General features: G+C 43.2%; 1 protein-coding gene across 3 annotated transcripts in view; it reads right to left on the bottom strand.

Annotated features, from left to right (window-relative positions):
• pard3ba (par-3 family cell polarity regulator beta a) overlaps window positions 1-25766 on the bottom strand; it is a 143896-nt gene that overhangs the window by 32328 nt on the left and 85802 nt on the right. For all 3 annotated transcript variants that reach the window (XM_039793245.1, XM_039793246.1, XM_039793247.1), the window contains 4 exons: window positions 22527-22742; window positions 21374-21575; window positions 5331-5441; window positions 4343-4606 (listed from right to left, as the gene is read on the bottom strand). In XM_039793245.1, coding sequence (XP_039649179.1) covers window positions 4343-4606; window positions 5331-5441; window positions 21374-21575; window positions 22527-22742 — 793 coding nt within the window. The remainder of the gene's footprint in view (window positions 1-4342; window positions 4607-5330; window positions 5442-21373; window positions 21576-22526; window positions 22743-25766) is intronic.

Genomic DNA, 25766 nt, shown 5'->3' with positions numbered 1-25766 from the left:
CTGGGGGGAAAAAAGCTCAGGCAGGCAGCTTTTTCTTTGCTCCGTGCATGCTGGAGGTAAGCATACATCAAAGTGCGCGGTCAATGTTTGGTTTCCTGGTGTAGCATTGGGAATAGAGTCGGACAGAAACTCAGTGGAGCTTCAAACTGGAAGTGATGGGAAAACAAAGGTTTTTAGGTTTTATCCCCCCAGATAAAGAAATGCACCTTTTTTATACTGTCTGAACTGCAGTCTGCAGTCTGTTCTCACTGGCATCTAATCTAACAGACACATTACTCACCATGTATCTGCATTCTGTTAAGTGCACAGCCATAAAAATGAAACTTGATTAACTCACAATCTAGCACTAGCTTCCAGCAACAGTCCGTTTCCTCCGTGTAAGTGACCATGGACAAAAGAAAAGCTGGAAGCGGCTTGAATGCAAAAAGAAAACATTTTAATTGCTAAGATAGAGCTCCAGTGAAAGACGCTTTAAAAGGGAATAGAAGACTAGAAGGACTTAATATGCCGTCTCCACTAATGATGTGTTGTGTTCAAGTGAACAACATATCCTTTCTGTTTGAGCTCTTCCTCAGGCAGGTGTTGCCTAACAACTAAATCCACAACAGAAAGCAAGAGAATGTATTTTCTGTGTGAGATACAGAAATAGTGAATTTCTGCGTCTGCCTTTATGGGAAGCCTCCTTATATAATTTCAGCTTTGCAGGCTGTTTGCTTCACATCTTGTCTCTCTACAGGGGAATAAAACGTGTCTTCAGTGTCGCACTAAAATGGCCGGGAGAAAAAGGAAGCAGGGAAGACAACCAACACTATTCAGGACTTGTAACAGGAGCCAACAAATCGACATCCAAAAGACCCTGTAGCTTCTTTCGAAAATATGTTGTGACAATTAGTCAAGCCTGTCGAAAGTGATTTGAGAATTGGACTTTGTCACGGTGTCAGGTAAACTTAGCGGCATGTACTTCTCGTGCGTCGTGCCACTGCTTGAACCATGGCAGAAATCTGGTAGCGTGCTCTCTGATGTGTCATTTACTTGTCTTCGCTTACAAGCTCAACTTCAACTTACTTTTCTTAGCACAATGGTGCATTTTTACAACACACCTCTCTCATCCTTACATCTCTTCGCTTTGGCCTCTCTCGTTTTCTCACTCCTCTTTCATGTCATCTCCCGGTATCTTGCTCCAGCTACAAAGAGTGCCTTCTGGCTAATAAAATTTGACAAGCATAGCTAACCTTTTTTCTCCACAGGTCAGCCTCTAGCATAGCGCTAATCAAATGCGACGCATATCACGGCACACACCTGCCATTGAAGGCCTAATGAAAATGTCCGACAGTAAATTAGGGAGACAGCGCTGGAGTCCACTGTTGAGGGCCTTGACAGGAGGGGAGGGGAGGGGGGACTAACATGTCTCAGTTGGCAAAACCTTGCAAACATAGTGGATGCAGAGGCATGCACATTTACCTTCAAACACATTTGGATAAAGCTATATTAGCATTAAGGATGTCCCATGTGTATAATGAGCACATTTCCACTCAGCATCATTAAAACTGTGTAATGTAAAAGATGAAAGAAACCAGATATGTTGTTCCCTTGGAAACAATAAAACATTGTGTATGCTACAACTGTCAAGGACTTCTTTGTGGGAAAATAAGGTACATTGGAATTGGAAAGTGAAAAGTAGGCTTGTTTGCACTTCAACTTATATATACAGTACACACACACACACACACACACACACACACACACACACACACACACACACACACACACACACACACACACACACACACACACACACACACACACACACACACACACACACACACACACACACACACACACACAGTGGTATAAAACCACAGACCGTTAATACAGTCTATGTATAAAACGCACTGGACCACACACAGCATTGTTGCTAGGTTACACTGCGCTTCCTCGCAGACATATTACACGTGGGTGGCTGTGTGTGCGTCTATTTCTGACCATGTGTGTGTATATATCTGTGTGTCTGTGGGAATAAAAAGGCGCGGTGGGTTCCAACCTCATAGCGAACCGCGTGTGTGTTTTAACAGATGTACCGACTTTGTGAATGAGCGACCAAGCGGCAGGTGGCGGAACGGGAATGGAAATAGCCGGCGATGAGGGGCCAATGTGTGAGTGTGGATGCGTAATGTGAATGGGTGTGACCATGGAGTACATCTGAGGTCATCGGACATGGCCAGCTACGGTATTTAAAAATCTAAAATACCTTTTTGTGACGGCCACAATTTCGTTCCACTATTTGAGTTTCTAAAAAAATAACATGCCTTTCTTTCTTCGTCTCCGGAGACTCCCTCACATACAGAGTTAACCAGCCAAAGTAAGGCTCCTCATCCATCATGCTAATACTATCTAATATATATTGTAAGCAAAACAGGGAAGTGAGAATGGACACACCGAGAGTGTAAGAGACACAGCGACAGAGAGAAAGTGAGGGAGAAAGGGAGAAACCAGGCTGGTAATGAAGTACCCACCACTAGTGGATGAGAGCTAAAGTGGTCTAACAGATCTGTCAGGCTGCTAGACTGTGGCTAATTATCCCTCCTCCTCTTTTGTCTGCACCCTCTCCTCTGTCACTTCTTCCCTCTCGAATTTACTATGCCTATCTAACGCATTTTCTCGCTCTCTATTTTGGCTCTGTCTTTCTTCCCTCTTTCTCTACACTCCTTCCCCCTGCTTTCTCTTTTCTCTCCGTCCCTCCGTCTGTCACTTCTTTCCATTCCCATCTGTCTCCTTTCCATGTCCAACCCCTCTCTCTCTCTCTCTCTCTCTCTCTCTGTATCCTCTCTCTTTTCTGGATGAGATTGGGTGTCTCGGGCTTAGTCTTTGATTTGCAAGTCAATAGTAATTTCTGTCAGAGAGTTTAAGTTGAGGGAAGTTTTAATGTGGCCTGTATTATTTCATACGGGAAATGATAAATTTGCATTAGAATCCTCTCTAGATTTACTCCTTTCTCTTTCTCTCTCACGTACAAAACTGGCTGCAAGTTAAACTCGGAGGTTTCAAAAAGTTGTGGTAATAATACATATTATCAGAGTAATGGCAACACTCATAAGCACTGTCTTTCTGCAAGCATTAACCACTTTACACTGAACACTGGGGGCTTCTCATTTTTTTTAACTCATGTTAAATCTAATTTTGTCATTATATTTGCCCGTAAAACCAAACCAGCACATTAACTGTAAATTCCAACTCTTAGCTTTAAGGTACACATCCGTACTAGGTTGACAGTGCAGCAAGACAATGATGTCATACATACAGACAAGGCAACCAAGGAGGTTTTTATGGCCAAATAATGTTCTTGACTGGGCCAAGACTGTCCAACTGGGCATGTGTGGCAGTACAGGCCTGGCAGAGCATCAGCAGTGAAGAAGTGGCTGATGTCTGTCTGTTGAAGGCTTCAGAAAGTTATTAACAGCAAAGGATTTGCACTAAATATTACAAATGATTGAGTTTTGTCTGGTAAAATTAAGGGGCTAAGTCTAAAAATGACTGCATTTCCTTCACTGTAATGTGATGTGGATCCTAACACCCTTAAATTAAAGCTGATTTAGCACTTCCAACCCTCATAGTCATTCTTTTATTTCAAAATCAATGCACAACACGTTACAAATATGTAACTGTCCTAGCCCTTTCTAACTTCACGGTGTACACACTTATACACATTATTCATCATATGGTTTCCATGAGCACCTCGAGTTATTCCGGACTTATATACAAGAGCTGGCCACTGGTGATTGCATCTGCCCGAGGATATACTATTTATACTCTACAAAATGTATATCCTATAGTTGGGCTGGGACTCCTGCCTGAGCCTTTAGTAAATTCTTAAAAGGAAAGAAAAACATTCATATTTCTCCATATTTTATGTTTGGCTGCAAAACTGCCTGCAAACAAAGTTTTTGTGTATATCACCATGCATACAGAGTAATACTTACCAGTTCTTGCTATGAATATTGTGAAGAAACTGAATTATCAAGTTTTGTCTTCAGAGATTTTAACGATTAACAGAAGAGTTAGATAAATCATGCATGGCGGTACTGTGTAAATGTGTGTGGGTGCATTTTCCAGCTTGGCAGCGCATGAATGCAGAAATGTCCAAATATTTCAGTCCTGCTGGTCAAGCCATGGTCTGTGGCCACGTGTGTACACACCTACTGTACCCACACAACTTTGTGTATCTACCCAGAACTGCAGATGCGAATGCTACACACACATTGAAAAAAAAAAACACTTATGCATTACAACCGGAAGGAGTTGGGTCCTCGTTAGTACAGAAAAATGAGCCAGCCCCATCCCTTACCTGTCTGCCTGGGTTTGATGCTGGTTCTGTAGAGCAGGCGGCGGTCTGGACTTGTTAACCTTGGCGTAGAGCCCATCCAGCTCCTCGGAAGAGGCCTGAAGCGGGTTTGACAGCGCTGCAGGGGAGGGCGTTCGACTGATGAACGACTGGGGCGAGGGCGGCTGTCGGAAGTTGTTGATGCGGGCGTAGTTGGGGTCGCTGTCGTCGTCTTCTACGTCGGGGGTGAAGTGGCCCGAGTGGATCTCGGCGTAACGCGGATTGTAGCTGTCGGACAGGAGGGGAGGAGGCAGTTACACATGGGGACGATACAAATACATGCGTTCTTCACTTCAGAATGAGCATGTGTCTTTAGTCTGGAACCCATGGGTCGGGTGGTATGGGAGACCGCTGTGCTACGCTTAGCTGAGCAGCGGTTTTGGAGGACCAGCATGTTGCTGCATCGGGATCGGCATTCACAGATGGTCAGGTAGGGTGTCAATCCCAACAGCGTACTATGACCAAGGCTAGTTTTCAATTAAATTTTTATTTTTGACTTTTCGATTTCATTTAAGTTAGTGTGTTTGCTAGTTTTAGTTTAGGTTCATTTTTTTCAGAAAGGTTTAGTTTTAGTCTTTATATATATATATATAGAGTTTTTTATTGCAATGTCACAAGAGTTGACGGAAATTCACGCTGTCTCCTTTTTCACAGTGGTGATATAGTTTGTATTATAGCTAAAAAACTAAAACTGAAATGTTTTACGTTCATTTTTATTTTTTTATACTAGCAATATAGTTTTAAGTTTAGTTTTTCTTTGAATGTTTTAGCTTTTATTTAGTTTCAGTTTACTAAAAATATTGTATTTTCATTTTGGTTTAACTATATTAACCCTGACAACGACTGAACTTTCTTGCTCTTTCAGCACTTTCCTGTGTTGTAAAACCCTCTCCTTTGACATCCTAAACTGTGAAAAAGACATACACGTATTCTACCCAGGTCGGATTCATACCTGTCTCTTTGGTCAGGAATCCTGCCCAGCTCCTCTTCACTTAGGGCCTCCAGTTTGCTTTTGGAGGCTTTGGCAGCATCTTTGCTCTTGTCGTCTTTCTTCTTACCAAACCTGGACAACACAAAAAAGGGACACAGATGCAACAAGGTAAGTTTTTAAATGACCTGAAGGATTCTGTCATAAGGGGATTGTGTATTGCGGTTGTGCCCCTGCAACTTCCTTTCCCATCTTTATGATCTTAAAACCTTTGCCAACAGTGCTTTTATTTTGGGAGTACAGTTTATGCGCTCTAATAATCTTTTTGGAGACTTTTATGATGAAACAATAAACTTCACTCAGGCAACAGGGCTTGCACCAGTTGATGAAAGAGGCTCTTTTACTCACACAACATGCAAACACAACACAACACAACACACACACACACACACACACACACCACCTTGCATCACATTTCCAACTGATGATACACTCATGCACATTGTTAGGCAAACTCATTCTTACTCATATGCGTTTCATTAGTGGCTTTGCCTGAAAAAAAGACTGCTTAATGATAGATATGGTTATAAAGTCACAGCAGGCACTGGCAATCCAGTGTGTGTGTGTGTGTCTGTGTGTGTACACATGAAAAAGGGGAATAGTTGTCACGCAGCATATGGAGCATGAATATTTTAACATTTTGTCTAATAAAATAGCAGCTACACCACAGTGTGCTATGTTTTTCTTATCAACTTTGCCATAACGGCCATCATCATCATTATCATTCTGGAGCTCTTATTCTCTCATTTTAAAGGCAAAATGTACTTGTCACCTCTGCTCGAGTTATAATGAAGCTCTGCTTCACACTTTAGATAAATTAACCAAGCCTTTTCCTCTAATGTTTCATATTCTTCTATCTCTGCTTCACATCATCTTTCTCACCCTCTCTCATCTCCTTTCTCACTAAGCTCCCTCTCTCTGTCTCTCGCCTCCTCCGTCTCACCCACCAACCTACTTTTTTTTTCCTCTCGCCCTCTCCTTCCCTTTAGAGCTCCTGCTGAGCCAATCTAATGTCTGTGTTTATCTCATTAACAGCGAGGCACTTCTCATTACTGCTACAGGCAGATACGTGGCCTGAATGGTAACCTGCTGGCCTGGCCAAGAGCAGCGCGCGGCATCACAGCCGCAGTGAAACCTGGACAGGGATGCCACGTTGGCCTGTCACCATCCTGCGAAGCAATTAGTGTTGTTTTGAGCTAATCTACTCACTTCACTTTTACCTGCGTGTTTTACCACTGCCATCAGCACGCCAGACATTCACATTGCTTTTGTTTTGCTGTGAAGAAGGCGCAAAGAGGTGACCATCTTCTTTTTATACAGTGAACAGTCACTTTATGTTTGTATGTCCTATGTTTAGGAGGCCCCACGTAAGCATTCTACACACTCACTTTCACTCAAAGCTCTTAAACATTCATGATCCACACACACACACACACACACACACACACACACACACACACACACACACACACACACACACACACACACACACACACACACACACACACACACACACACACACACACACACACACACTTAAACCTAACATTAGACCCCCTCTCATGTAAAGACATGTGCTTGATTGACATGTCAGTTGTGTTGCACCTGTTAGGGTGACCCCACTTCTGTATGACGCTCAACAAAACACCCACATTAAATGTCTTCTACACCACACTACCCTTCTCGCCAGAATTATTTTTATCACATTCACATCCCTGCTACAATACCATGACTACTTCTTCAGTCTGTATGATGCTTACAGTGTGTTCTGGTAATTTAAAGGGGCACTTCAGACAATTAGTATTGCTCTGCCATAAAGTTGGGGAACTCGTGAGAGACAGATAAGAAAAAAAGAAAAAAGATCCTGTGATATCCCAATTTTATGCCCCTAGTCTTCCTACACTACACTTCCCAGAATGCACACCAATAGTGTATTTTTTCAGACTTGACATAGCTCCTCTATGCCACAGAACACATTATACAAGTATACAATCACATGCTGAGTAGTACTAACTTCAAATGATCTTCAAGGGCAAAATAGGCAAAACTGGCATCCATTATTGCAACATCCCTGTTTAATCTTCATTTTGTCTTCAGGTGACTGGTACTAAGCCCTTGGTGCTGTAATGTCTTTGCGCCTCACTTCCTTGAGATCACTTGCCACAGAAACAGTGTGGGTGCTGCCGCAGCGTCTTTTTTCCCCCTGCACATTCTTTTTTCTTTCTTGGAACTATTTTAATTTTCTAAGCACTCCCACATTATGCAGGAGCCAAAAGCAGACTGCCAATTACCTCAGTGATATAGCATACAGAATTCAGTATTGTATAAAAAGAAATATCAGCACCATTCATCTTAGTATGCATCAATAGACATATAATTATATTACACGTAAATATATGATTAACCGAAATCCCAGGTTTATCTGGCTGCAGCACGCACACGCACACGCACACGCACACACACACACACACAGCACCTTAATCAACATTCAAAGGGGGCAGAGTTGTCCACAGCTGGACCCATCATTATATCTGCATTAATTAGGAAAGCCTCTTGTTTTCACTGCATTGTCTAGGAAGAAGATGGAAGGAAAGAGGGGGGGGGAGGGGGGACTCCCAATTACAGACATGTACCTGCCATGAGGGAGGTGGTTATCCCCCACTATCCCATTACCTAATCCCTTCTTCATCGTCAAAACTTCCAGCTTTTCCCACTGCGGTGAGCCAACTGTTTGTTAACGATGTCTCATTGCTTTCCTTTTTTCTCTCCTGGTCTATTCTATTTTTCAGTGCTTGCTCTCTGTTCTTTGTTTCATTTATTAATTCTGTCTTTTCTGCTCTATCAGAAATCTGACAGTTAATTTCCTGTAGAGTGCTCAACTTCTACTGGATAAAAAAAAAGAAATGACAGAACTCTACTGTATGCAGAAGTGGAGGAGAGCAAATACACCCCCCCCCCCTCCCACACCCACACAGCTCTATAAACCGAAGTAACTCACACCCATAAGCCACAATCTGGAAACCAATATATTGCTCACAAACGCAGGTAAGCAGCCACACACACTCAAGCTGACAGCAATATACATCAACACAGGCAAAACACACACAGCAACTCTGTAGGGAACTGCAAACAGTCTCATGGAGTAGGACATCTCATTAACTTAGCATTATCTACCTATACAACCACTCCATCAAACTCTCATTAGGAGGAGGGAGGGGGTCCGGGTGAGTCAGGCTGCTCTGGTGTCCCATTTAATACACTCCCCACTGTCACAGGAGCTACTGGGAACCATTATTAGTGTGTCGCTGTCATCATTAGCCCGCCGACTCCTGCCGTTGCCCCGCCGTCACCTCTGCGAGCCCGGCATCCTGAGAGGAGACGACGCTCGACTGTTCAGTTTGCATTGAACTCTGGGAATGAGAGTTCCTGTTGGTATATTTGCCACTATGCATAAAGTATATTGGGGATATATTATTTATAGCTCCTTTTTGAAGAACAATTAAAATTCACAAGGAAATACTTCCATTAAATAATCATACAATTATAATATGTATATTGTTGCTGTCTTCCATTTTCGAAGAAAGCTGTTGAAACTAATTTGTTCATCTACTTCTTACAGAGCCGATGGTCATTACTCTATTTCTTCTTTTCATTTGCCTGAGTCCCATTTGAAAAACGGAAGGCAGCCATCATAGACGATGACTACGGCACTTAACAAAATCAACACTCGGATTCGGACAGCCAGCCAGTCGCACCGGAAACTCGCGGCAAAGCAAACGGCTGGTTAGAAACTGGACTGACCGTAATTACTACAGTTACTGTCATTCTCGTTACTGTAGAAGAGGTGGGGGCCGGTGTGCATGCGCTCAGTTAGCCATGCTCTAATGAGGCTTTATATGTAACATGGAGATCACAGCTAGCCAGTGTGCTGATGTCACCAACCTGACCTGTGCAATTAGCCCTCCAGGGAGGGAGGAAGAGCTCACTTTATTAGACTAACTTAACTATTACACAACATTTTCTTAACAAACGGATTTCTGCAGCCACAAACTAGACATTTCCTCTCTGCAGACTGAACAGCGTGACGGCAGCCTTTTCTCTATAAATCTTTCAAGAAATCGTCTCGTTGCTTCCGCTCTCAGCATTAGGAGTGCTCTGCTTTCTGCAACTGTGACAACAACTCTGACGGTGTGCAGTGTGAGTTGAGTGTGTGTAGTCTTAATAAGCTTTCCTATCTGGTGCAGCAGGGAGTCAGTGGGTGGTTGGGTTGGTTATCGCCAAGCATAACGAGGGACGTGAGAACGCTGTGTGGCACTGTGTGTGTGTGTGTGTGTGTAAAAAATGTTTTTAGGAAGAGGATTTAATTGACGTGTGTGTATGTGTGAATCACGTATGTGAGCTCACATGCTCGCAGACTTGATGAAACACCTTGCCATACAGTGTTTGAGGTGAGCCCCACACGCATGCACGCGCACACACACACACACACACACACACACACACACACACACACACACACACGCACGCACATGTGCTAAAGCGCGCCACAAGTGAAACACACCACGCCACAGCAGAGGGGTTCAAAGAAGCTGGTTTAGCATCCTTCTGTGAAAAGAGAGGAAAGGAGAAGAGGACGGAGCAAGGAAGATAGAAAACTACAGAAGAAGAGAAAGGAAGTAAAATATACAAGACTAATAATCTGTATTTGTAGACTACTGTGCAGAAAACAGGTGGCAACAAAGTGCTGAGAAAACAGATGATGATTAAGTATTGAAAATAAGTAAACTAAAGTCAAATCAAGTAAAAGAAAAAACTAAAACAAACAAGTAAAAGCTATCCTTGAAAATGTGCTTTTAGAAGGAACTGAGGAGATGATTTAGCCAGACTTACTTCATTGGGCTCTGGTCGTTCCAGAGCCTTGGGGCTCTGACTGCAAAAACTCTGAAAGTCCCGTCTTGTTTAGGCCGGGACTCTGAAACAGCCAAAAGACCTCTGGCCGAACATCTCCTAAGCTACATACGGTCTCATATGGAAGAAAAGCTTGTCAGGCTATGAAGAGCCTTAAAAATAATGAGTAGATCTTAAAAATCGATCCTAAATCCTGCAGGAAGGCAGAAACAGTTGTGATGTGGTTAGGCCTTTTAGTTTCGGTTACAGCGCTGATATACTTGCTTTTCAACTCTGTGTTCATGGGTACTGCTGTAGCTTCTTCTGCCATGATCTTAACATTAGCCCTTATAGTAACCTCCCCGAGGAGATATAAGCATGCAAACTTGACATGCATTTTATTTAAAAAAAAAACTAAAAAAATTTCAATGTGATAAAAACCAGATTGGGCAAGCCTCATGTGGTATGCTGCTCGAAACTTAAATCACTATCAAACAGAACGCCAAGACTTCTTCCAACATGCTTTATGTGTTCTCAGGAAAAAGAAGAAGGCGGTAAATAGCTAGTGAGCAAGTGAGAAAAACTGGCCAAATATCCTATTTGTCTTGGAGAATGAATGAAAGTAAGATACAGAGGCAAAAAGAAGCAGAGTGGGTGAGAGAGAGAGAGAGAGAGAGAAAAGAAAGCAAGAGAAAGGCAGAAAAAAAAGAAAAGTAGGTAAGAAAAAAGGAATTAAATGAGCGAGCCAGAAAAAAAGTGTAAGCGGGCTAAATAGCCGATCTGCCTTGGAGAATAAACGAGAGACACTAAGAATAAGAAGAAAGAGAGGAAGAAAAAAAGAAGTGAGAGAAAAGAAGAGAGATGGATGGGTGAGCCAAAGCTCCCGTGAAAGTGCAGCTCGGCTGGGGAGGAATAAGAAGCTTAGGAATATATAGAAGCAATGCAGCTGCGTTCAGAGGCACAGGGAGAACAGTTAATCAGCCAAGCAGAAATGTTATCGCAGTAATTAGATTGCTCTGTATGTATTTGGAGAGGAGTGCACATATCTCAGTGGAGTTTGCAGGAAAGAGAGAAAAGGGGGAGACGGATAGAGGGAGGGTGAAAGAGAAACAAACCGAGGAGCAGAGAGAAACGGGAGAGAGAGAGAGAGATTAACACTATAGAGAGCTGTGATGTAACACGGAGCCTCCTTCTCCTGTTCTGGCAACGCGGCGCTGCTTCACGGTGAGACTAGTCGGAAAATATTTCCCGGGCTTGAAATAGACAGAATGACATTGGCGGCAACAAATAGACAAACAAGCGCTCTTTAAAATTGGTGTGGTTTCCTGGTGGAACTGAGGATCAGGCTACAAGTAGACGGTCACCCAACAACAAGGTCAAGCCAGGCCTCGTGATTGACAGCACCATCAGCCAATCCTGGCCTCTCTGCACAAAGCCCCATCTCTGTTCAATAATAAAAACAGCCAGCAGGTCCCGAGTTTTCCCCACTGGGCATAATTAAATCTATTTATCGGTTTTCCTCTCCATATGCCCTGTGCCGCATACCAGCAATTTGGCCCAAAATACACTTCCATTAATGACCTTAGCAGCAATAGGAATATAAAAAAAAAAAGAGTGCGAGAGCTAAAACTGCAGCTCAAAAAGATCCACCCGATGCTAATCGCAGTTGAAAAAGCTTCACTAAGAACGTATTAATAATGTAGGGAGGGAGATGCGAGTGGAGGATTCATCTGTTAGTTCTTATTTTGATATCTAATTCTTGCAGCCGTGTTAACTCAGACACACGGGTGCATGAGAAGATTCGCAATACCTTTACCCAGAAGCATAGGCACGTCTAAAATGGTCAGAAGGGGAGGAACCTTTTTAATTTCTTTTGTAAATTACACTAATTTACACCTGGAGGAGGCAAGATGGAGGCAGACAGACAGGTATAAAGACACAGCAGGTTGTTCTCAGGGGAACAGAATGCAGATATGGGAAGCTCTTTTTAATCAACGCCTGGCCAGTCCCCCGAGTACTGATACTGAGAGAAAGGTAGAGGGAAGAGAGGGAAAAGGGAGGTGGAAAGGATATGCCAAGAAAGGAGGGAGTAGGGAAGGACACAGGGAAAGGAAGGAAATAAAAAGAAGAGTCAAAGAGAAGGAGGCAGGAAGGACTTGAGGCGAAAGGAGAGTTAGAGAAAGGAAGAGCAAGGCTAGGAAGGGAGGAGGATGAAGAGATACAAGCGAATGTGGGGATGCATGATAGACAACAGAAAAGTTAAGAGGGAAAAGGGTGGTAAAAAAGGGAAGAGGGGAGGGAGAATAAAGAGAAAGGGAGGAAGATTGAGATCAAGGTATGGAGGAGGTACAGAGACATAAAAAAGGGAAAGAAAGGGAAGGAAAAGGAAACAAATAGTGAGAAAAAAGAGAGAGCAACAGAGGGAAGGAAAACCAAGAGTGGAGCAGGGTTTAAAGCAAAGGAGAGGGGAGGGAGTGTATTTTGCTCAGTTGCTGAGTTGCTGGAGTGCTGCGCCGTCCATGGGCCGCCTGGTGAAATATGGGCTTCCCTTTAATTGTTTGCATTCTGATTCGTGTCATATTTTAGCAATTCCACACAAAAATCACGCTTGCCACCGGCAATTTGTCTTGTCTTTTCTCTTCCCTCCCCACTTCTGTCAGCGAGGCCATTAATATTTAACGAGACCACGGGGCTCCGCGCTTCTTTCCCACACCCTGCCATTGTGGAGGTTGGTTTGGTTATGTTGTCTGTGTGTGAGTATATATATATATATATATATATATATATATATATATATATATATATATATACACACACACACACACACACAACACACACACACAAAAAGTGCATACATGCATTTTAATAAATGCTCAATAGTTTAGAATTGAGCACAAGATTGGGGTTTTAATGTGAGTGAACACATGTTTTAATAGCCTTAGCTGCATAGTGTTGGCAATGCTGAAAAATCTGTGAACTCTGTGATGCTTTTTCAAAATTCTTAGCATTTTCCCAGCTGGAGGCTGGGGGAAAGGCTAGGTCACCGTGACTCCAGATGACAGCCATTGGCAGACTGGGAAAGGTTAGACTCTTGGCTCCTCGGGCCCTCCGCACATCCTCAGACAAGAAACACTTAACCTTCTCCGTCTGGAAAGCAGAGGTCACGCTCTGTGCGTGTTTTAGTGGTAGGTGCGTGAGGAGGCAAGGAAAAACACGAGTACAGAGGGAGGTTGTGTGTGCGTTCTTGCATGTGCGTGTCATTAGCAGACATTAAATGACAGAGGAAGTCCATCCATCACTCATGGCATGAAGATGACTCTATAGGACATAACCGCCATTGGAGGTGTAATCGCTTCCTGGCGCCCCGTGCTTTGAGCGCATGTGTGTGCGCATGGGGTACGTCAGATTGTATGCTAATTGGTCATGTCCTGTTTCCTGTGGCCACATGAATACCTTTAATTGGCCGGTGAGCGATGGGCAGTCGGCTGCCGAAATGCCGCTGAGCTGTCTGGCCGATACGAATGTGTCTGCACTTCAAAGCGTCCCTCCCTCGGGGTCAATTCAAATGTCATAACTCGATAGGAATTGATGGATCGTGAATCTGATCAACACAAATGGAAGTCTCAGCTCACCATCTCGTTTGACAATTACCTTATGGGCAATAATTCACCACACAAATGTAGGTATCATGTTCCTCAGTTGGATGAGTCACAGACGTTACCGGTAGAAATAAAACATTTCATTTCCAAATGAGATCTCTGCCATTTGAAAAATGTGACAGCTACTGGCAAAACTCTAGAGCACATTAGCAAGTGATTAGCTTTCTGAAGATTGCTCCTTACATAAAAGAAGATTTAAATCAGCATTGTAAGCATTAGGCAAACTGATATATAATAGATAATGTGGCTGATTAAAGAAGTTAGACAAGAGAGTGTATAATTAAAGAGTATAGTTCCCAAAACTTCCTGGGAAGAAGGAGGTAAACAAGTCGTTTGAAGCCCATGAATAAAGCAATTAATTCTTCAACTGCTCCAGTGGAGCCACGTCACGGTCAAACTGCAGAAGAGTGAGTCGGCATCCCTGCCTTACCCCTCCTCTCCCTTGCCTGCAGTAAATAAGAGACCGCTCTGAGCCAAACAGTGTGGCTGAAGAAGAGGAAAGGGAGGAAGGTGTAGCCAGGGCATGAAAGACAAGAAACATAAAAGCCTTTCGTGTGAGAAGGCGTGAGTGCTGTAGAGACCGACAAAAGACGGGGAGAGGGAGGGTGGGAAGGCCTGTTGTGACTGCCCCTTTATCAGCTGATATATATGCATGAGGATTTCCTCATCATCTCCACTGTCAATTCCCCAACCCTCTGATATTTGACTGACAGCTCACATCAACACCAATAAGCCCGCACATCATTTCAGGAAAGCTGCCCATCGCGCTGGATGGAGGGTAGAAACAGAGGGAAAAAAGTTAATTTGTTTTTTCCGGCGGCTGCCGACGGTGATAGCGCCCGTGTCTGTTTGCCACCATGGCAAAGTTGTAAATTAGAATTATGCCTCAATAGATGGTATAGGAAGCTGCTTCTGCTTTGTGAAAAGCTCATTTTCAACGACTGGAAAAAATACTTGGCAGCTTTTTTATATTAAGGGCGGCGGGAGTCTCGCAGAGAGCAAATTGTGCACAAATCAGAATTATGAAAAGGAAGAAAGAAATAGCTGTTATTGTAAGACTGCTTTCGCTCTATGAAGGGTGATTCACTGCTTGCTGTGCGTTTCGTGGGGTTGAGAGGTCTGGTGGGAAAACTGCATTAGGAACTGTAATGGCAGATAAGCTTGAGAGCCATAAGGGCTTCAAAAAACAAGGACTGACCTGAGTAAGAAAAATGTACAAACACAAAGAACATAGGATTCACACGGTGTATTTAATGTATATTCACACAGATAACCAGCTCTCGGTTCCTCTATTCGCAGGTTAAAGCCAAGAGGAGATAAGAGAGGTGACATTAACCCTCGGTGGGATTTAAATGATTGCTGTCTCCGTTTCAATCATTCCAACCTCTGGCCAACATACACAACATGTACGAGTGTGTGATTATAGTCTGCAAGGCTCTTCCTTCCCTAGGAACATGTATTTAAGGCAGCCCTGATTAGTGTGCACCGTACATGTCAAGTGTTGCAATGAAAGTGATTTGTGGCTTTCACATATGTTATTTCTGGAAATATAAAGAGATGAATAGAGAAGAAGTGAGAGTGAGCGATAATGCTTTTCCACAGGAGATTTGTCCTGTGTGCAAAATGTATGGCCTTATGCATATTTTACAAAAGAGAATACTAACATTAATAAATACTCCCTTGAAGCGTCCACTCCATATTCCATTTCAGCGCAGCTAACAGCCCTTAAATGCCAGATGAGATGGTGGATCAAAGAAATCCACCTGCAGCGCATTAACCAACGGTGGGATTAGGTAATGCACCTCCAATTTACCCCTATCACAGCTTAGAGTCACTGCTAAGACACCCACACAAACATGTCAGAGGGATTTTGGTATGCCTACCAACACGTTTGACAACCAGGGCCCATTCAATAGTCTACCTCTATCCTTCCTTCCTTTCCTTTGCTGGTCTTATGTGTTTAAAGTCACACTCTGTGAAGATCTGTTTCTGTACTCCGTATTGCCAACAAAACAGTGATTAGTGCTACAGCCAGCTAAAGCTTTTACATTTGCAGTTATAAACACTACCACTCTTTTTCTGGGATGTTCTCTGACGCACAGGAAATGATACTTTGGTTTGTTTAGAATAAACAGGACAATAACTGGGTAATTATATAAAAAATAAATAAATAAATAAAAAGAGCACCACAGAAGACAGATACTTCACAAAGACAAAGGCTTGTGCTTGTTTAATTGGCAGGAGGTCTCTGGGACCTCACAGAGCTCATATTAGCACATTTAATCATAGATAATCACAAACTTGTGTGAATTCAAGTGGGACTTGAGAGCTCATTTTGTCTAATGTAGCCTGGTTAAATCAATAGTTCAGCCAAGGAAACAGAGCGATGACTTGGGAAAGAAACACTCAAGTATAGAGCGAAGAGATGACAAGAAATATGGCACAGGGAAGTTACAAAGGACACGAGGAAAAAGGCAAGGTCGGGAAGGAAGGAAGTAAAGGAGGGCTCGTCATGAAACAAAAAGAGGACGGGAGCAAGGGCTTAAGGAAAGGGAATGAGGAGTGCTCAATGACAGCAGTAATCCATCAGAAATCATCTTGCCGTTTGACAACAAGCCTTTGGTTCTGTAGAGTACAGCCCACCACTGCACATCCTGGTGCTCTGCGATAGGATAAGAGCGGAACGGACGGCGCTAATTGGCTTGCATCCCTGTCGGATTTCTTCAGCGCCACAAACAGAGAAGTGTGGGGGAGAAGAGGATATATCATGTTGTATGTGGATTTGTAAACAACGGATCAAAACGCCAGGCTTTCATGTCCCTTAAATTGGCGGAGGGGCGCTGTCACAGCGGGACGTGTGCTGATAGCGACAGCTAAACATTGATCCTGACTGACTGAGTGAGTGAGTGACGGGATGTGGAGACAGACGGGATGTGTCAGTGCCCAGCAGGGCTGGTGGGGCAGTTGAGCAATGACACAGCCGGTGATTGGTTGACACCCACTCAAGATGCAAATGGAGTCACATGCAGAACGTGCAAATACACACAGCCTCGCCATTCAGCGGAATGTCACTTGGGAGCGACGCTCGCTTGATGACACGAGATGATGTTAGTCACAAGCTTTATCCTTCAAACCCTGACCTCCCGATTTAGTCATGTTGGATCAAACCATAATATGTCTAATCCTCACACAAAAACAAGTATGAGCTCAAGCATGAGCCGTGCACACGAGAACGGATGCCACGAACAACTTCCCAAAGATGAGAAACTTGTGAAAATATGTGGTATAGACTAGAGCACACGGAACCCTAGCCTTTACTTTCGGGAAAAAATATTGCTGGCAAAGGTTTTTATTCAAATAAGAAAGTGGAATGTAAATATCCTTGTTTGATGAAGACATCTGAAACCCCTGACCAGGTTATCCTCTTTGTTCTACAGGAGTGTGCAGATGTGAGAGAAAACAGCAGTGCAGGCTGAGTTCCAGTGTTAGTCTTTCTGCGGCCTGTCAGTGGCGCAGCCCCCGAGGCTACGTTACAGGCAAAGACTTCACTGCTGTCTGCTGAATACAGACGAGAGAGGCAGTCACCCTCTGCGGAGGAAGGTCTGAAGGGCACTGCCATTTGTCTTGGCTTATTTTGCAATCAGGGAGACAGGATGCAAACGGGGCTTTGAGAACCTCGGTGATGAAAACGAGGAGAAGCCACATCTGAGGGCATCTACACTACCGGTCAAAAGTTTGGGGTCACTTAGCAATTTCCATTCCACTCCATTATAGACAGAATACCAGCTGAGATCAGTTGCATTGTTTTTTTAACCAGGGCAGCAGTTTTCAGATTACATTATGTGCTTACATGATTGCAAAAAGGTTCTCCAATGTTTTCTCAGTTAGCCTTTTAAAATGATATCAGATTAGTGAACAGAATGTGCCTTTGGAACATGGGATGAATGGTTGCTGATAATGGGCATGTAGATATTACATTAAAGATCAGCCACTTCTTTCTACAACAGTCGAGAACCCTTTTGCAATTATGTAAACACACAATATAATGTAATCTGAAAACTGCTGCCCTGATTAAAAAAACAATGCAACTGATCTCAGCTGGTATTCTGTCTGTAATGGAGTGGAATGGTGACCCCAAACTTTTGACCGGTAGTGGTACTCTATATGGTAAAATATAAGTCTTTGCTAAGCATCTTTTTAAAATCACTATGAGCGCTAATATTTAATGTTTTTATCCCAATATTAAAACAATAACATAATACCATAGGGCTGGGCAATATATCCAGATACTGATGAGTATTTGTCAAAATTCTCAGTGTGTAAATATTTTGTGAAAGCACCAATAGTCAACCCTACGGTATCGATATCGAGGTGTTTGGTCCAAAATATGATATTTGGTTTTCTCCATAACGCCCAGCTCTATAATACGATCATATCATGATACAATTCCACTAAAATTCAACAGATGATAATATTGATAATTTGACCATCACAAATGATTGCACCCTGATTAAGCCAATTAGAGTCATTTGTAATGACAGCTGGATAAGTGTAGCTAGTTCAATATTAATTGGACCAAACAGTATGGGTGTCGGAACCTTTCAACCTTTTATATCTCCCTCCTACATCAGCCTTCCCTAATTGTTGACCTTTAATTGAAGCACTTTCGTGATGCCAGCAGGTGTGGGACTCACACCAGCTCTGCAGAGATAGGACACACTGTATGGAGAGTTAGGGAGTGATCATGTAAAGAGGATCACACATGGATTTAGCAGAAAAACAAATGTTGCCACGACAAACGTGATCTCCAGAGGTCACCTTACACCCAGCTGTTTGCAACATACTGCCGCCAAAAACAACTTGTTCTTCAAATACTGGCGCAGCTAAACTAAATATTTATGGCTGCTGATGAAAGGACAGGGCCGACTTCCAACATTTGTTGTGCTAGCTGCTGCTGCGCACACTTCCATTGCGGAGGTAAATTGAGGTCATATGTTTATAATTTGCCCTTTTCCTAATGCTGCCATTGGAGTAAAATAACATTTGAGAGCTGCGATTAGATCGAACCGCGCAATACTCCAGCTAATTAAGTCATATTTCAAGTTCAATAACCATCAAGTCGGCCAGATAAAGGCCAGGGAGAGAAAGGCTAGTGTGTGGTGCAACAATCGGGAAGCTTTTCTTACAAGACTCTGTTCTATTGTTGAGTTAGAAAAGCACTCAGCCTCTGGGCTTGGATGAACAGTGGGCTGGATTTGAGTGTTTCTGGCTATTGTTGCCAATTCAAAAGGATGAGTTTGCAAACAAGAATGAAAAGGTGTGTGTGTGTGTGTGTGTGTGTGTGTGTGTGTGTGTGTGTGTGTGTGTGTGTGTGTGTGTGTGTGTGTGTGTGTTGTAACTACATGCATAGGTGTATCAGCATTCACCTAACGTGTATACAAGCAAGCATGGGATAAAGACTAGGGCTGTGATTTCCAAGTTGACTTAAAGTGCGGGGCTTCTTCATTTTATTTAGTAAGGTTGTTCAAGCCTTTGGTTATAAAAACAGGTTTGAAATAATAATCAACATTATATCCGGTGCATTTTCACTAATACTATAATATAATACTACACCTCACCTAGAATGATAAGAAAGGCTGTATTATTCATACTCTCCAGTCCAGAGCAGTTGCAGAGCCGCTGCCACACACTAGGCTCCTACAGTGCCTACTTATAAAGTCTCACCTTTTACCTGTAAGACTCACGCTTTACTGGCATCTAACATGATCGTCCGTGATGTGAAAACTTCAGACTTCCACACAGTCAAAAGGAAATAAAAATTGTGCATCCCAATCATAAAACTCTCACTGTGGAGCCCACTTTCCTTATTTCCATCACAGTTAGCTTTACAGTGAGGTAATTTACACTTACACAGCAACCTTGTGTTGCTACATGTACATGTGTAAAATGACCCAGCAATAAAAAAAGGTCTGATGCTCCGAATGACAACATGAGGTTCGAATTGTTTATCGGTGTTTTTTGCCCCCCAACGGCTCCTTCCAGGCAGCACTTCCTGTTGGGGGCAAAAAACACCATTGAGCGTTCAAATTGACGGCTCCGTGACTGCCTCATCAATCTTTAGAGGACAGCCTTAATAAAGACAACTGTTTAACTAATTGATAATTGTCATATGATCTATTAAAAATAAAAAAAAAAAAAAAAAAAAAAAAAAAAAAAAAAAAAAAAAAAAAAAAAAAAAAAAAAAAAAAATGGCACTGATTTGTAATTGTAGAATAAGATGTAGGATATACTTAAAACATAAACACAATCTGTCACACAGCTAGCAGTGTCAGCTGCTACATATTCTGCTGCAGAGAAACAGCAGACGCTTGATGTGTTTAATAGAGGGAACTATTCACGACAAAGACAAAGTCAAGTACATTTTATTGGGGAAATATAGCGCAAGCTGGACAGGATTTTAGGTGGGTTTATACTCAACTGCAACCTTTCTGACATGTGTTCCTGTATGGAACTCTGGCTCTCTGAGTGTGTGTCCTTCATCTTGCCCTACTCTCCACCGCCAGCCTAACCGTGTGAACATCTCTTCCATTACTGCCCTTGACACTGTGGCCGATTGGATTCTTATCTGCCATCTGTAGGCCAACGCTCAGCCTGCGCTATCTCTCGCCACAGCCTAATTGAATCTCAAGTGTTGGAAGTGCAGTGATACACTGACCACGCCGTGTCACTGCCAATAGATAAGGGTTGCTGTTGGAGGATTGGACCGCCACAATCACGATGGGGACACGTTGATAAAGGGGGTGACAAGCGGCTTGGGTTGGTACTGTGTCGGTGGGACTTTACTTGGATTGAGAGATAATGGATACCCTCCATTACAGAGAAGGTTGTGCTCATATCCAATAATCCAACTTCCCATAATCCAGCTGGGCTCAGTGGGTAATTTGTTGAAATTTAACCAGGGGGAAAGTAGGGCAGGGTGCTGCTGTTTTCCATCGATTCCTACATAAAAACCTAAATTGTACGTTTTACAATACAGGGGCGATGCATCAGATATTTTGTTACCTTCACAACCTGAACAATCTGTGCCACACCAGCACAGCAAAGCAAAATAGCCAATAGCACCAAGTGTCGGCTGAAAATCTGTTCAGTTTGAAAACAAAAGTAATCACTGCGTTGTTGATCCTCCAGGAAGACCTTGGGGTTTTGGAGTAGAGATGAAGCACAAGCCTCATTACCTGCTCGGTTTCAGCTCACATGTTTCTAGTTTAGCAGTCGGCCTTTTAAAATTTAGAGACTCAAGGTACCGTCATGGCAGTCTGTGGAACTGCTTTTGCTTGATGCTACAGAGTTTAAATGAAAGAAAACCTCACGTTTAAAGTAAAAAAAAACAAACGATGTGACTCATGACAGATGACTTACTATATGGAGGTTAAAGTATTAAAGGATATCCAGATTTCCTACCTTAAGAGGCCAAATCCTTTCTTTTTGGTCTTCTTCTCCGCATCATCCACAGAATCTTCTGTTTTCTTCTTCCCTTTGCTCTTTTTCTCCTTCTTCTTCCCTTTTGTTTTCTTCTTCTTCGTCTTGCCGTCCTCTGCGTCCAGGTCCTGGCGAGAGGAGCCGCTGACGGGCGTTTCGAGGCCGGAGCTCTCCTCTGACATGTCTGAGGAGGGCGAAGGGCAGAGGTTGAAATGTACGCACACAGCTGGAATACATGCTCATAAATGCCGCTGCATGTATCACATGAATCGTTTCACTGTGCTGTTGAGGCATCTGTTCAGTAAAGCTAGTTAGTCCTTTATGAGGTAGTCTTTCTCCCAGTGCAGGGGGCTGGCCAGAGGCAAGTCTCTGCACCTGGATGACAACTAGGAGCAGTTATACGAGTTGAATTACACCTACATGTGAAAGCCAACCTAAGTGGGTCTAACAGTCGTTACAATGATTCTCATTTGTGGTTTAATGTTTAATTTAAAGTATCAGAACACAGATTTGGGTGACCTGGGTAAAGACAGAAAATATAACTTGTATAACTGTCATTCTGCGCCAAACGCTGTGGAAGTCAGACTTCTCCTCTAATACAACTGCAGACAGGTCATTTTTCACACTCCAGATTGTTTCCAAAGATCATTAGTCAACATTCTGCATGAAGTCGGCCATTTCAGCTAACACAGAGGATAATTTCTTCAGTAATCACACACACGCGCACACACACACACGCAACATCCAACATGTCTGTGAGTTCACCAGGTAGAGCTTTAAAAATATGCTGCTGTAAGATATAAAGTTGCTCTTCCGAAATTGCTGAGTGGATAAAATCACGTAGCGTTTCATTAAGGTACTTAGGCTAAGCACTGTCTCTTGGCAGGCCTCTGGCTCTTCTTGAGTGCCAGTGTGTTGTAAAGCCTAAGGGATGTGCATTGGCAGTGTAGGGTCTAATTTAAAATGGTTACAATGTCTAGGAAAGAATCCCATAGTACAGCAATAGTGACAGTCCGACATTAGAAAAGGAACATTCTATGAAATTTCGGCGCTTTCTTTTTGCCGTATCATTTTACATCTCTGTAAAGTCTGATCCCACTCTTTCTGATTCCAAAATGCGAATGAGAAGTCTTACCATCTTCAGAAGGTCCATCGTAGGACTTGTCGATGGCGAGGCGGAAACTCTGGTTGGCCCCCCGCCCCCGGACAATTTGCGGCCGCGGGCGGTGGAAGGGCACCTGGGCTTGGCTGCGACTCTGCTTGGCCTCCGACATGGCCGTCTGGAGACTCTCAAGGGAGCTGGACTTCCACAGGCCCAGGGTCGGGCCCAGCGCTCCATCAGGGGACGGATCTGAGAAACGAAAGAGACATGAGAGGGTGGGAGGGCCTGTGAGCGATGAGATGGACGGATGTTAAACAGAATGAGAGGGAGAAAGGGAAGGCAGATAGATAGATAGAGGAGGAGGAGGGAAGTGTGCTCCAAAAATGAGATGCTGCCACTGATAAAAATGAGACAGAATGATTTTAAATGTCAAAGTGACTCTGGGTATTGAGATCATAAGCTTTTAGCTAAATTCCCTCCACTGCTTACAAAACATTATCATTTCCTACATTAACATTTCCTTAATTAAAAGGGCCTCTGCATTAAACTTTCTTAAGTATTAATGCTCCCTGAGATTGAACAGAGGCTGAGATCAGTTCATTGCAGGAGGGGAAGAAGAAGCTGGGACATTCTGGATGAGTTACGGCAGGGTGCGCTGGAATGAGTCCATATTGGTCTATTTGTGCCAGATTAGGACTCATCCAGTGTAAAGTTGTGCATTGCGTCTACTGAACCAGATGTAAATGTAAATGGACTGTTGTTATATAGCGCTTTTCTAGTCTTAACGACTACTCAAAGCGCTTTAACCATTCACACACATTCATACACTCCGATGGCGCAGCATCGGGGGCAACTCGGGGTTCAGTCTTGAGGACAAGGACACTTCGGCATGTAACTGCAGGGCCAGGGATCGAACCACCAACCTTCTGATTGGCAGGCGACCTCTCTACCACTTAGCCACAGCCAAAGCTGTCCAAAGTTTACGGCAGCATTTACCCAACATGCCTCATCTTTCACACACGTTATAGTCATCTCTTGAAAACTATTTCTTTTTTGCTCTTCTTCCTCCCCCTTTTTTTGTGCTTTGTGTTTTGCGTGGTCTTTGATTGTATTGGAGGCAGGATTTAACGTAATTCCTTTATCTTATCTAAACATATGAGGAAAACAGCATTGAGTACTGCAAATACAAGCTCTAAAACTTTAAAGGAACACTGTAAGAACAAAATACAAAGATATTTTAAGGCGTGAGGTCATGCCATGTTTACTAAAGCAGGATTAAAGATTAAAGAAAACTATTTAAGTCTTAAATCTTATTGAGTCTGGACTGGACCAGAATTACAGACTTTTTACGATGGTTACTTGGAATAAATTAATACATATCTAAATGCATAACAATTATACATGCATTGAAATGATACTCTAATCTATATGTATAAAGAATATACAAAAGATATTGATATCTTGGCCTGAAAATGTAAGGCTTGGATGTAGACTGAGTCGGCCTTTCAAACTTTGTATGACTATTAAATTAAATTAAATTGTATGTGTAGTGTCAAATCACAACAGAAGTTATTTCAGGACCCTTTACAGATAAAGTAGGTCTAGACCACACTCTATAATTAACAGAGACCGAACAATTCTTCCCCAAGAGCAAGCATTTGGTGCGACAGTGGCAGGGAAAGACTTCTGCCTCAACCGGCTATATGACTACACAACATAGATAGGCTGATCAGTCAGCTGATAACCTGAGTAATCAGTGTCAGCTCACACACTTTCTCCCTAATGGATATAGCTTTTTGGATTGAAGCTCAAAGAGGCGAGAACCAGAAATATAAAGCTATGAAGATGAAATGTAAAAGAGAGAGAGAGAGAGAGAGAGAGAGAGAGAGAGAGAGGTAGAGGGAAGCAGAGGAGAGAGGGTGAGAAACAGGCTTGACAGAAATGAGGAGAAAATCAGAGTCCTATAGGAGCAACATAAAGGAGGGGAAAAGAAACAATCAATGAGGTGGAGGGACAGGTGAGGAGCAGCACTAAGGGAACTGACAGGCTCGTCCATAAGCAAGAGAGAGAGGGGGAATAAATGAACTGCCATCATACTGTACTCAGGTATGGCCTCCAACGCGAGAGAGGAAAAAAGGGAAGACGGAGGAGCGGGAAAGTGATGAAGGCCACAGCTGATTCAGCAGGGGATCGGAGAGCAGGGGGGAGGAGGCACCAGGAGAAAGGGAAGATTTGAGGAAATGCAGAGCTGTTGGAAAAAACAGAAAATGAGACAAAGGAGAAGAGAGTGAATGTCAAGCCAAAGTTGGACCCGCCCTACACGCTGTGTGAGAAATTAAAGGAGAGGTGACCAAGAGTGGTGAAGGAAAAGCCAGAAAAGAAACCACACAATAACCCATCCCAGTTGTGTATCACAATGTAGCAGTGACAAGCACTCTTCAAAGTAGTTACAGACAGGTTGCAAGCAGCGTCTTTTTTTTTTTTTTTTTTTTCCTGTCTGAAAACTTTCCTGTAGGGATGACTTTCTCGCATCATTGGCACTCGCTGCTTAAGATGTTATTTCAGAGGCTTCAAAGCCCCGAAGAAGAGCGGGGAAAAGGGGAAGTGAAACTGAAGCGGCAAAAGAGTGGAAGGAGGGGGGAAGTAAGCGGAGCATTGCTGCCTTTTAAGTCCTAAATTGACTTTCTGAGAGGAAGTGGGATTTATGGGGAATAAGGGGTTATAAATAGAGAGGAGGGAGCGCTCAGGAATAAAACGCTCAATTTGAGAGGCAGGATTTGTGTCACAAATGTAATTACGGCTGTCCAGCTCGCAGCCTGATAGAATTAAGCTCCTTGCCAGCGCACTGCTGCACTATACAGAGAAACTGTGTGTGTCTGAACGTGTGGGCGTGTGTGTGTGTGTGCCCTACAAAATGTGAAAATTTTGATCCAAAAAAGAAAAAAAGAAAAAAAATTGTAAAAGTCACGATACTGCCTGTATGAGATAGTGGCGTGTGTCCTTGACCGCTTCAGATGAAATAGGAGAAGAAATATGAGCACAAATGTGTGTGTTTGTGTGTGGGGCAGCGAGGGCTCTCATTCCATGCATGTCAGGCGGTTGAGGCTGGAGGTAAATGAATAATGAGGGTTTAATAGGATGGATGAGCGAGGGAGAGGTGGCTATCATCGCCAGCTCGATCCAACGGAGGGTGAAATCAGCGTTTATCACATATCGCTGCCCGCTGTGCCAGCAGATGCTCTCACGGATCCGTTCGCATCATGCCTGCCTGAT

The sequence above is a fragment of the Perca fluviatilis genome, chromosome 24, assembly GCF_010015445.1.
Source record: "Perca fluviatilis chromosome 24, GENO_Pfluv_1.0, whole genome shotgun sequence".
In the NCBI taxonomy this organism is placed as follows: Eukaryota; Metazoa; Chordata; class Actinopteri; order Perciformes; family Percidae; genus Perca; species Perca fluviatilis.
The sequence above is the reverse complement of the archived record's forward strand: the minus strand, read 5'-3'. Positions and strand labels throughout refer to the sequence as shown.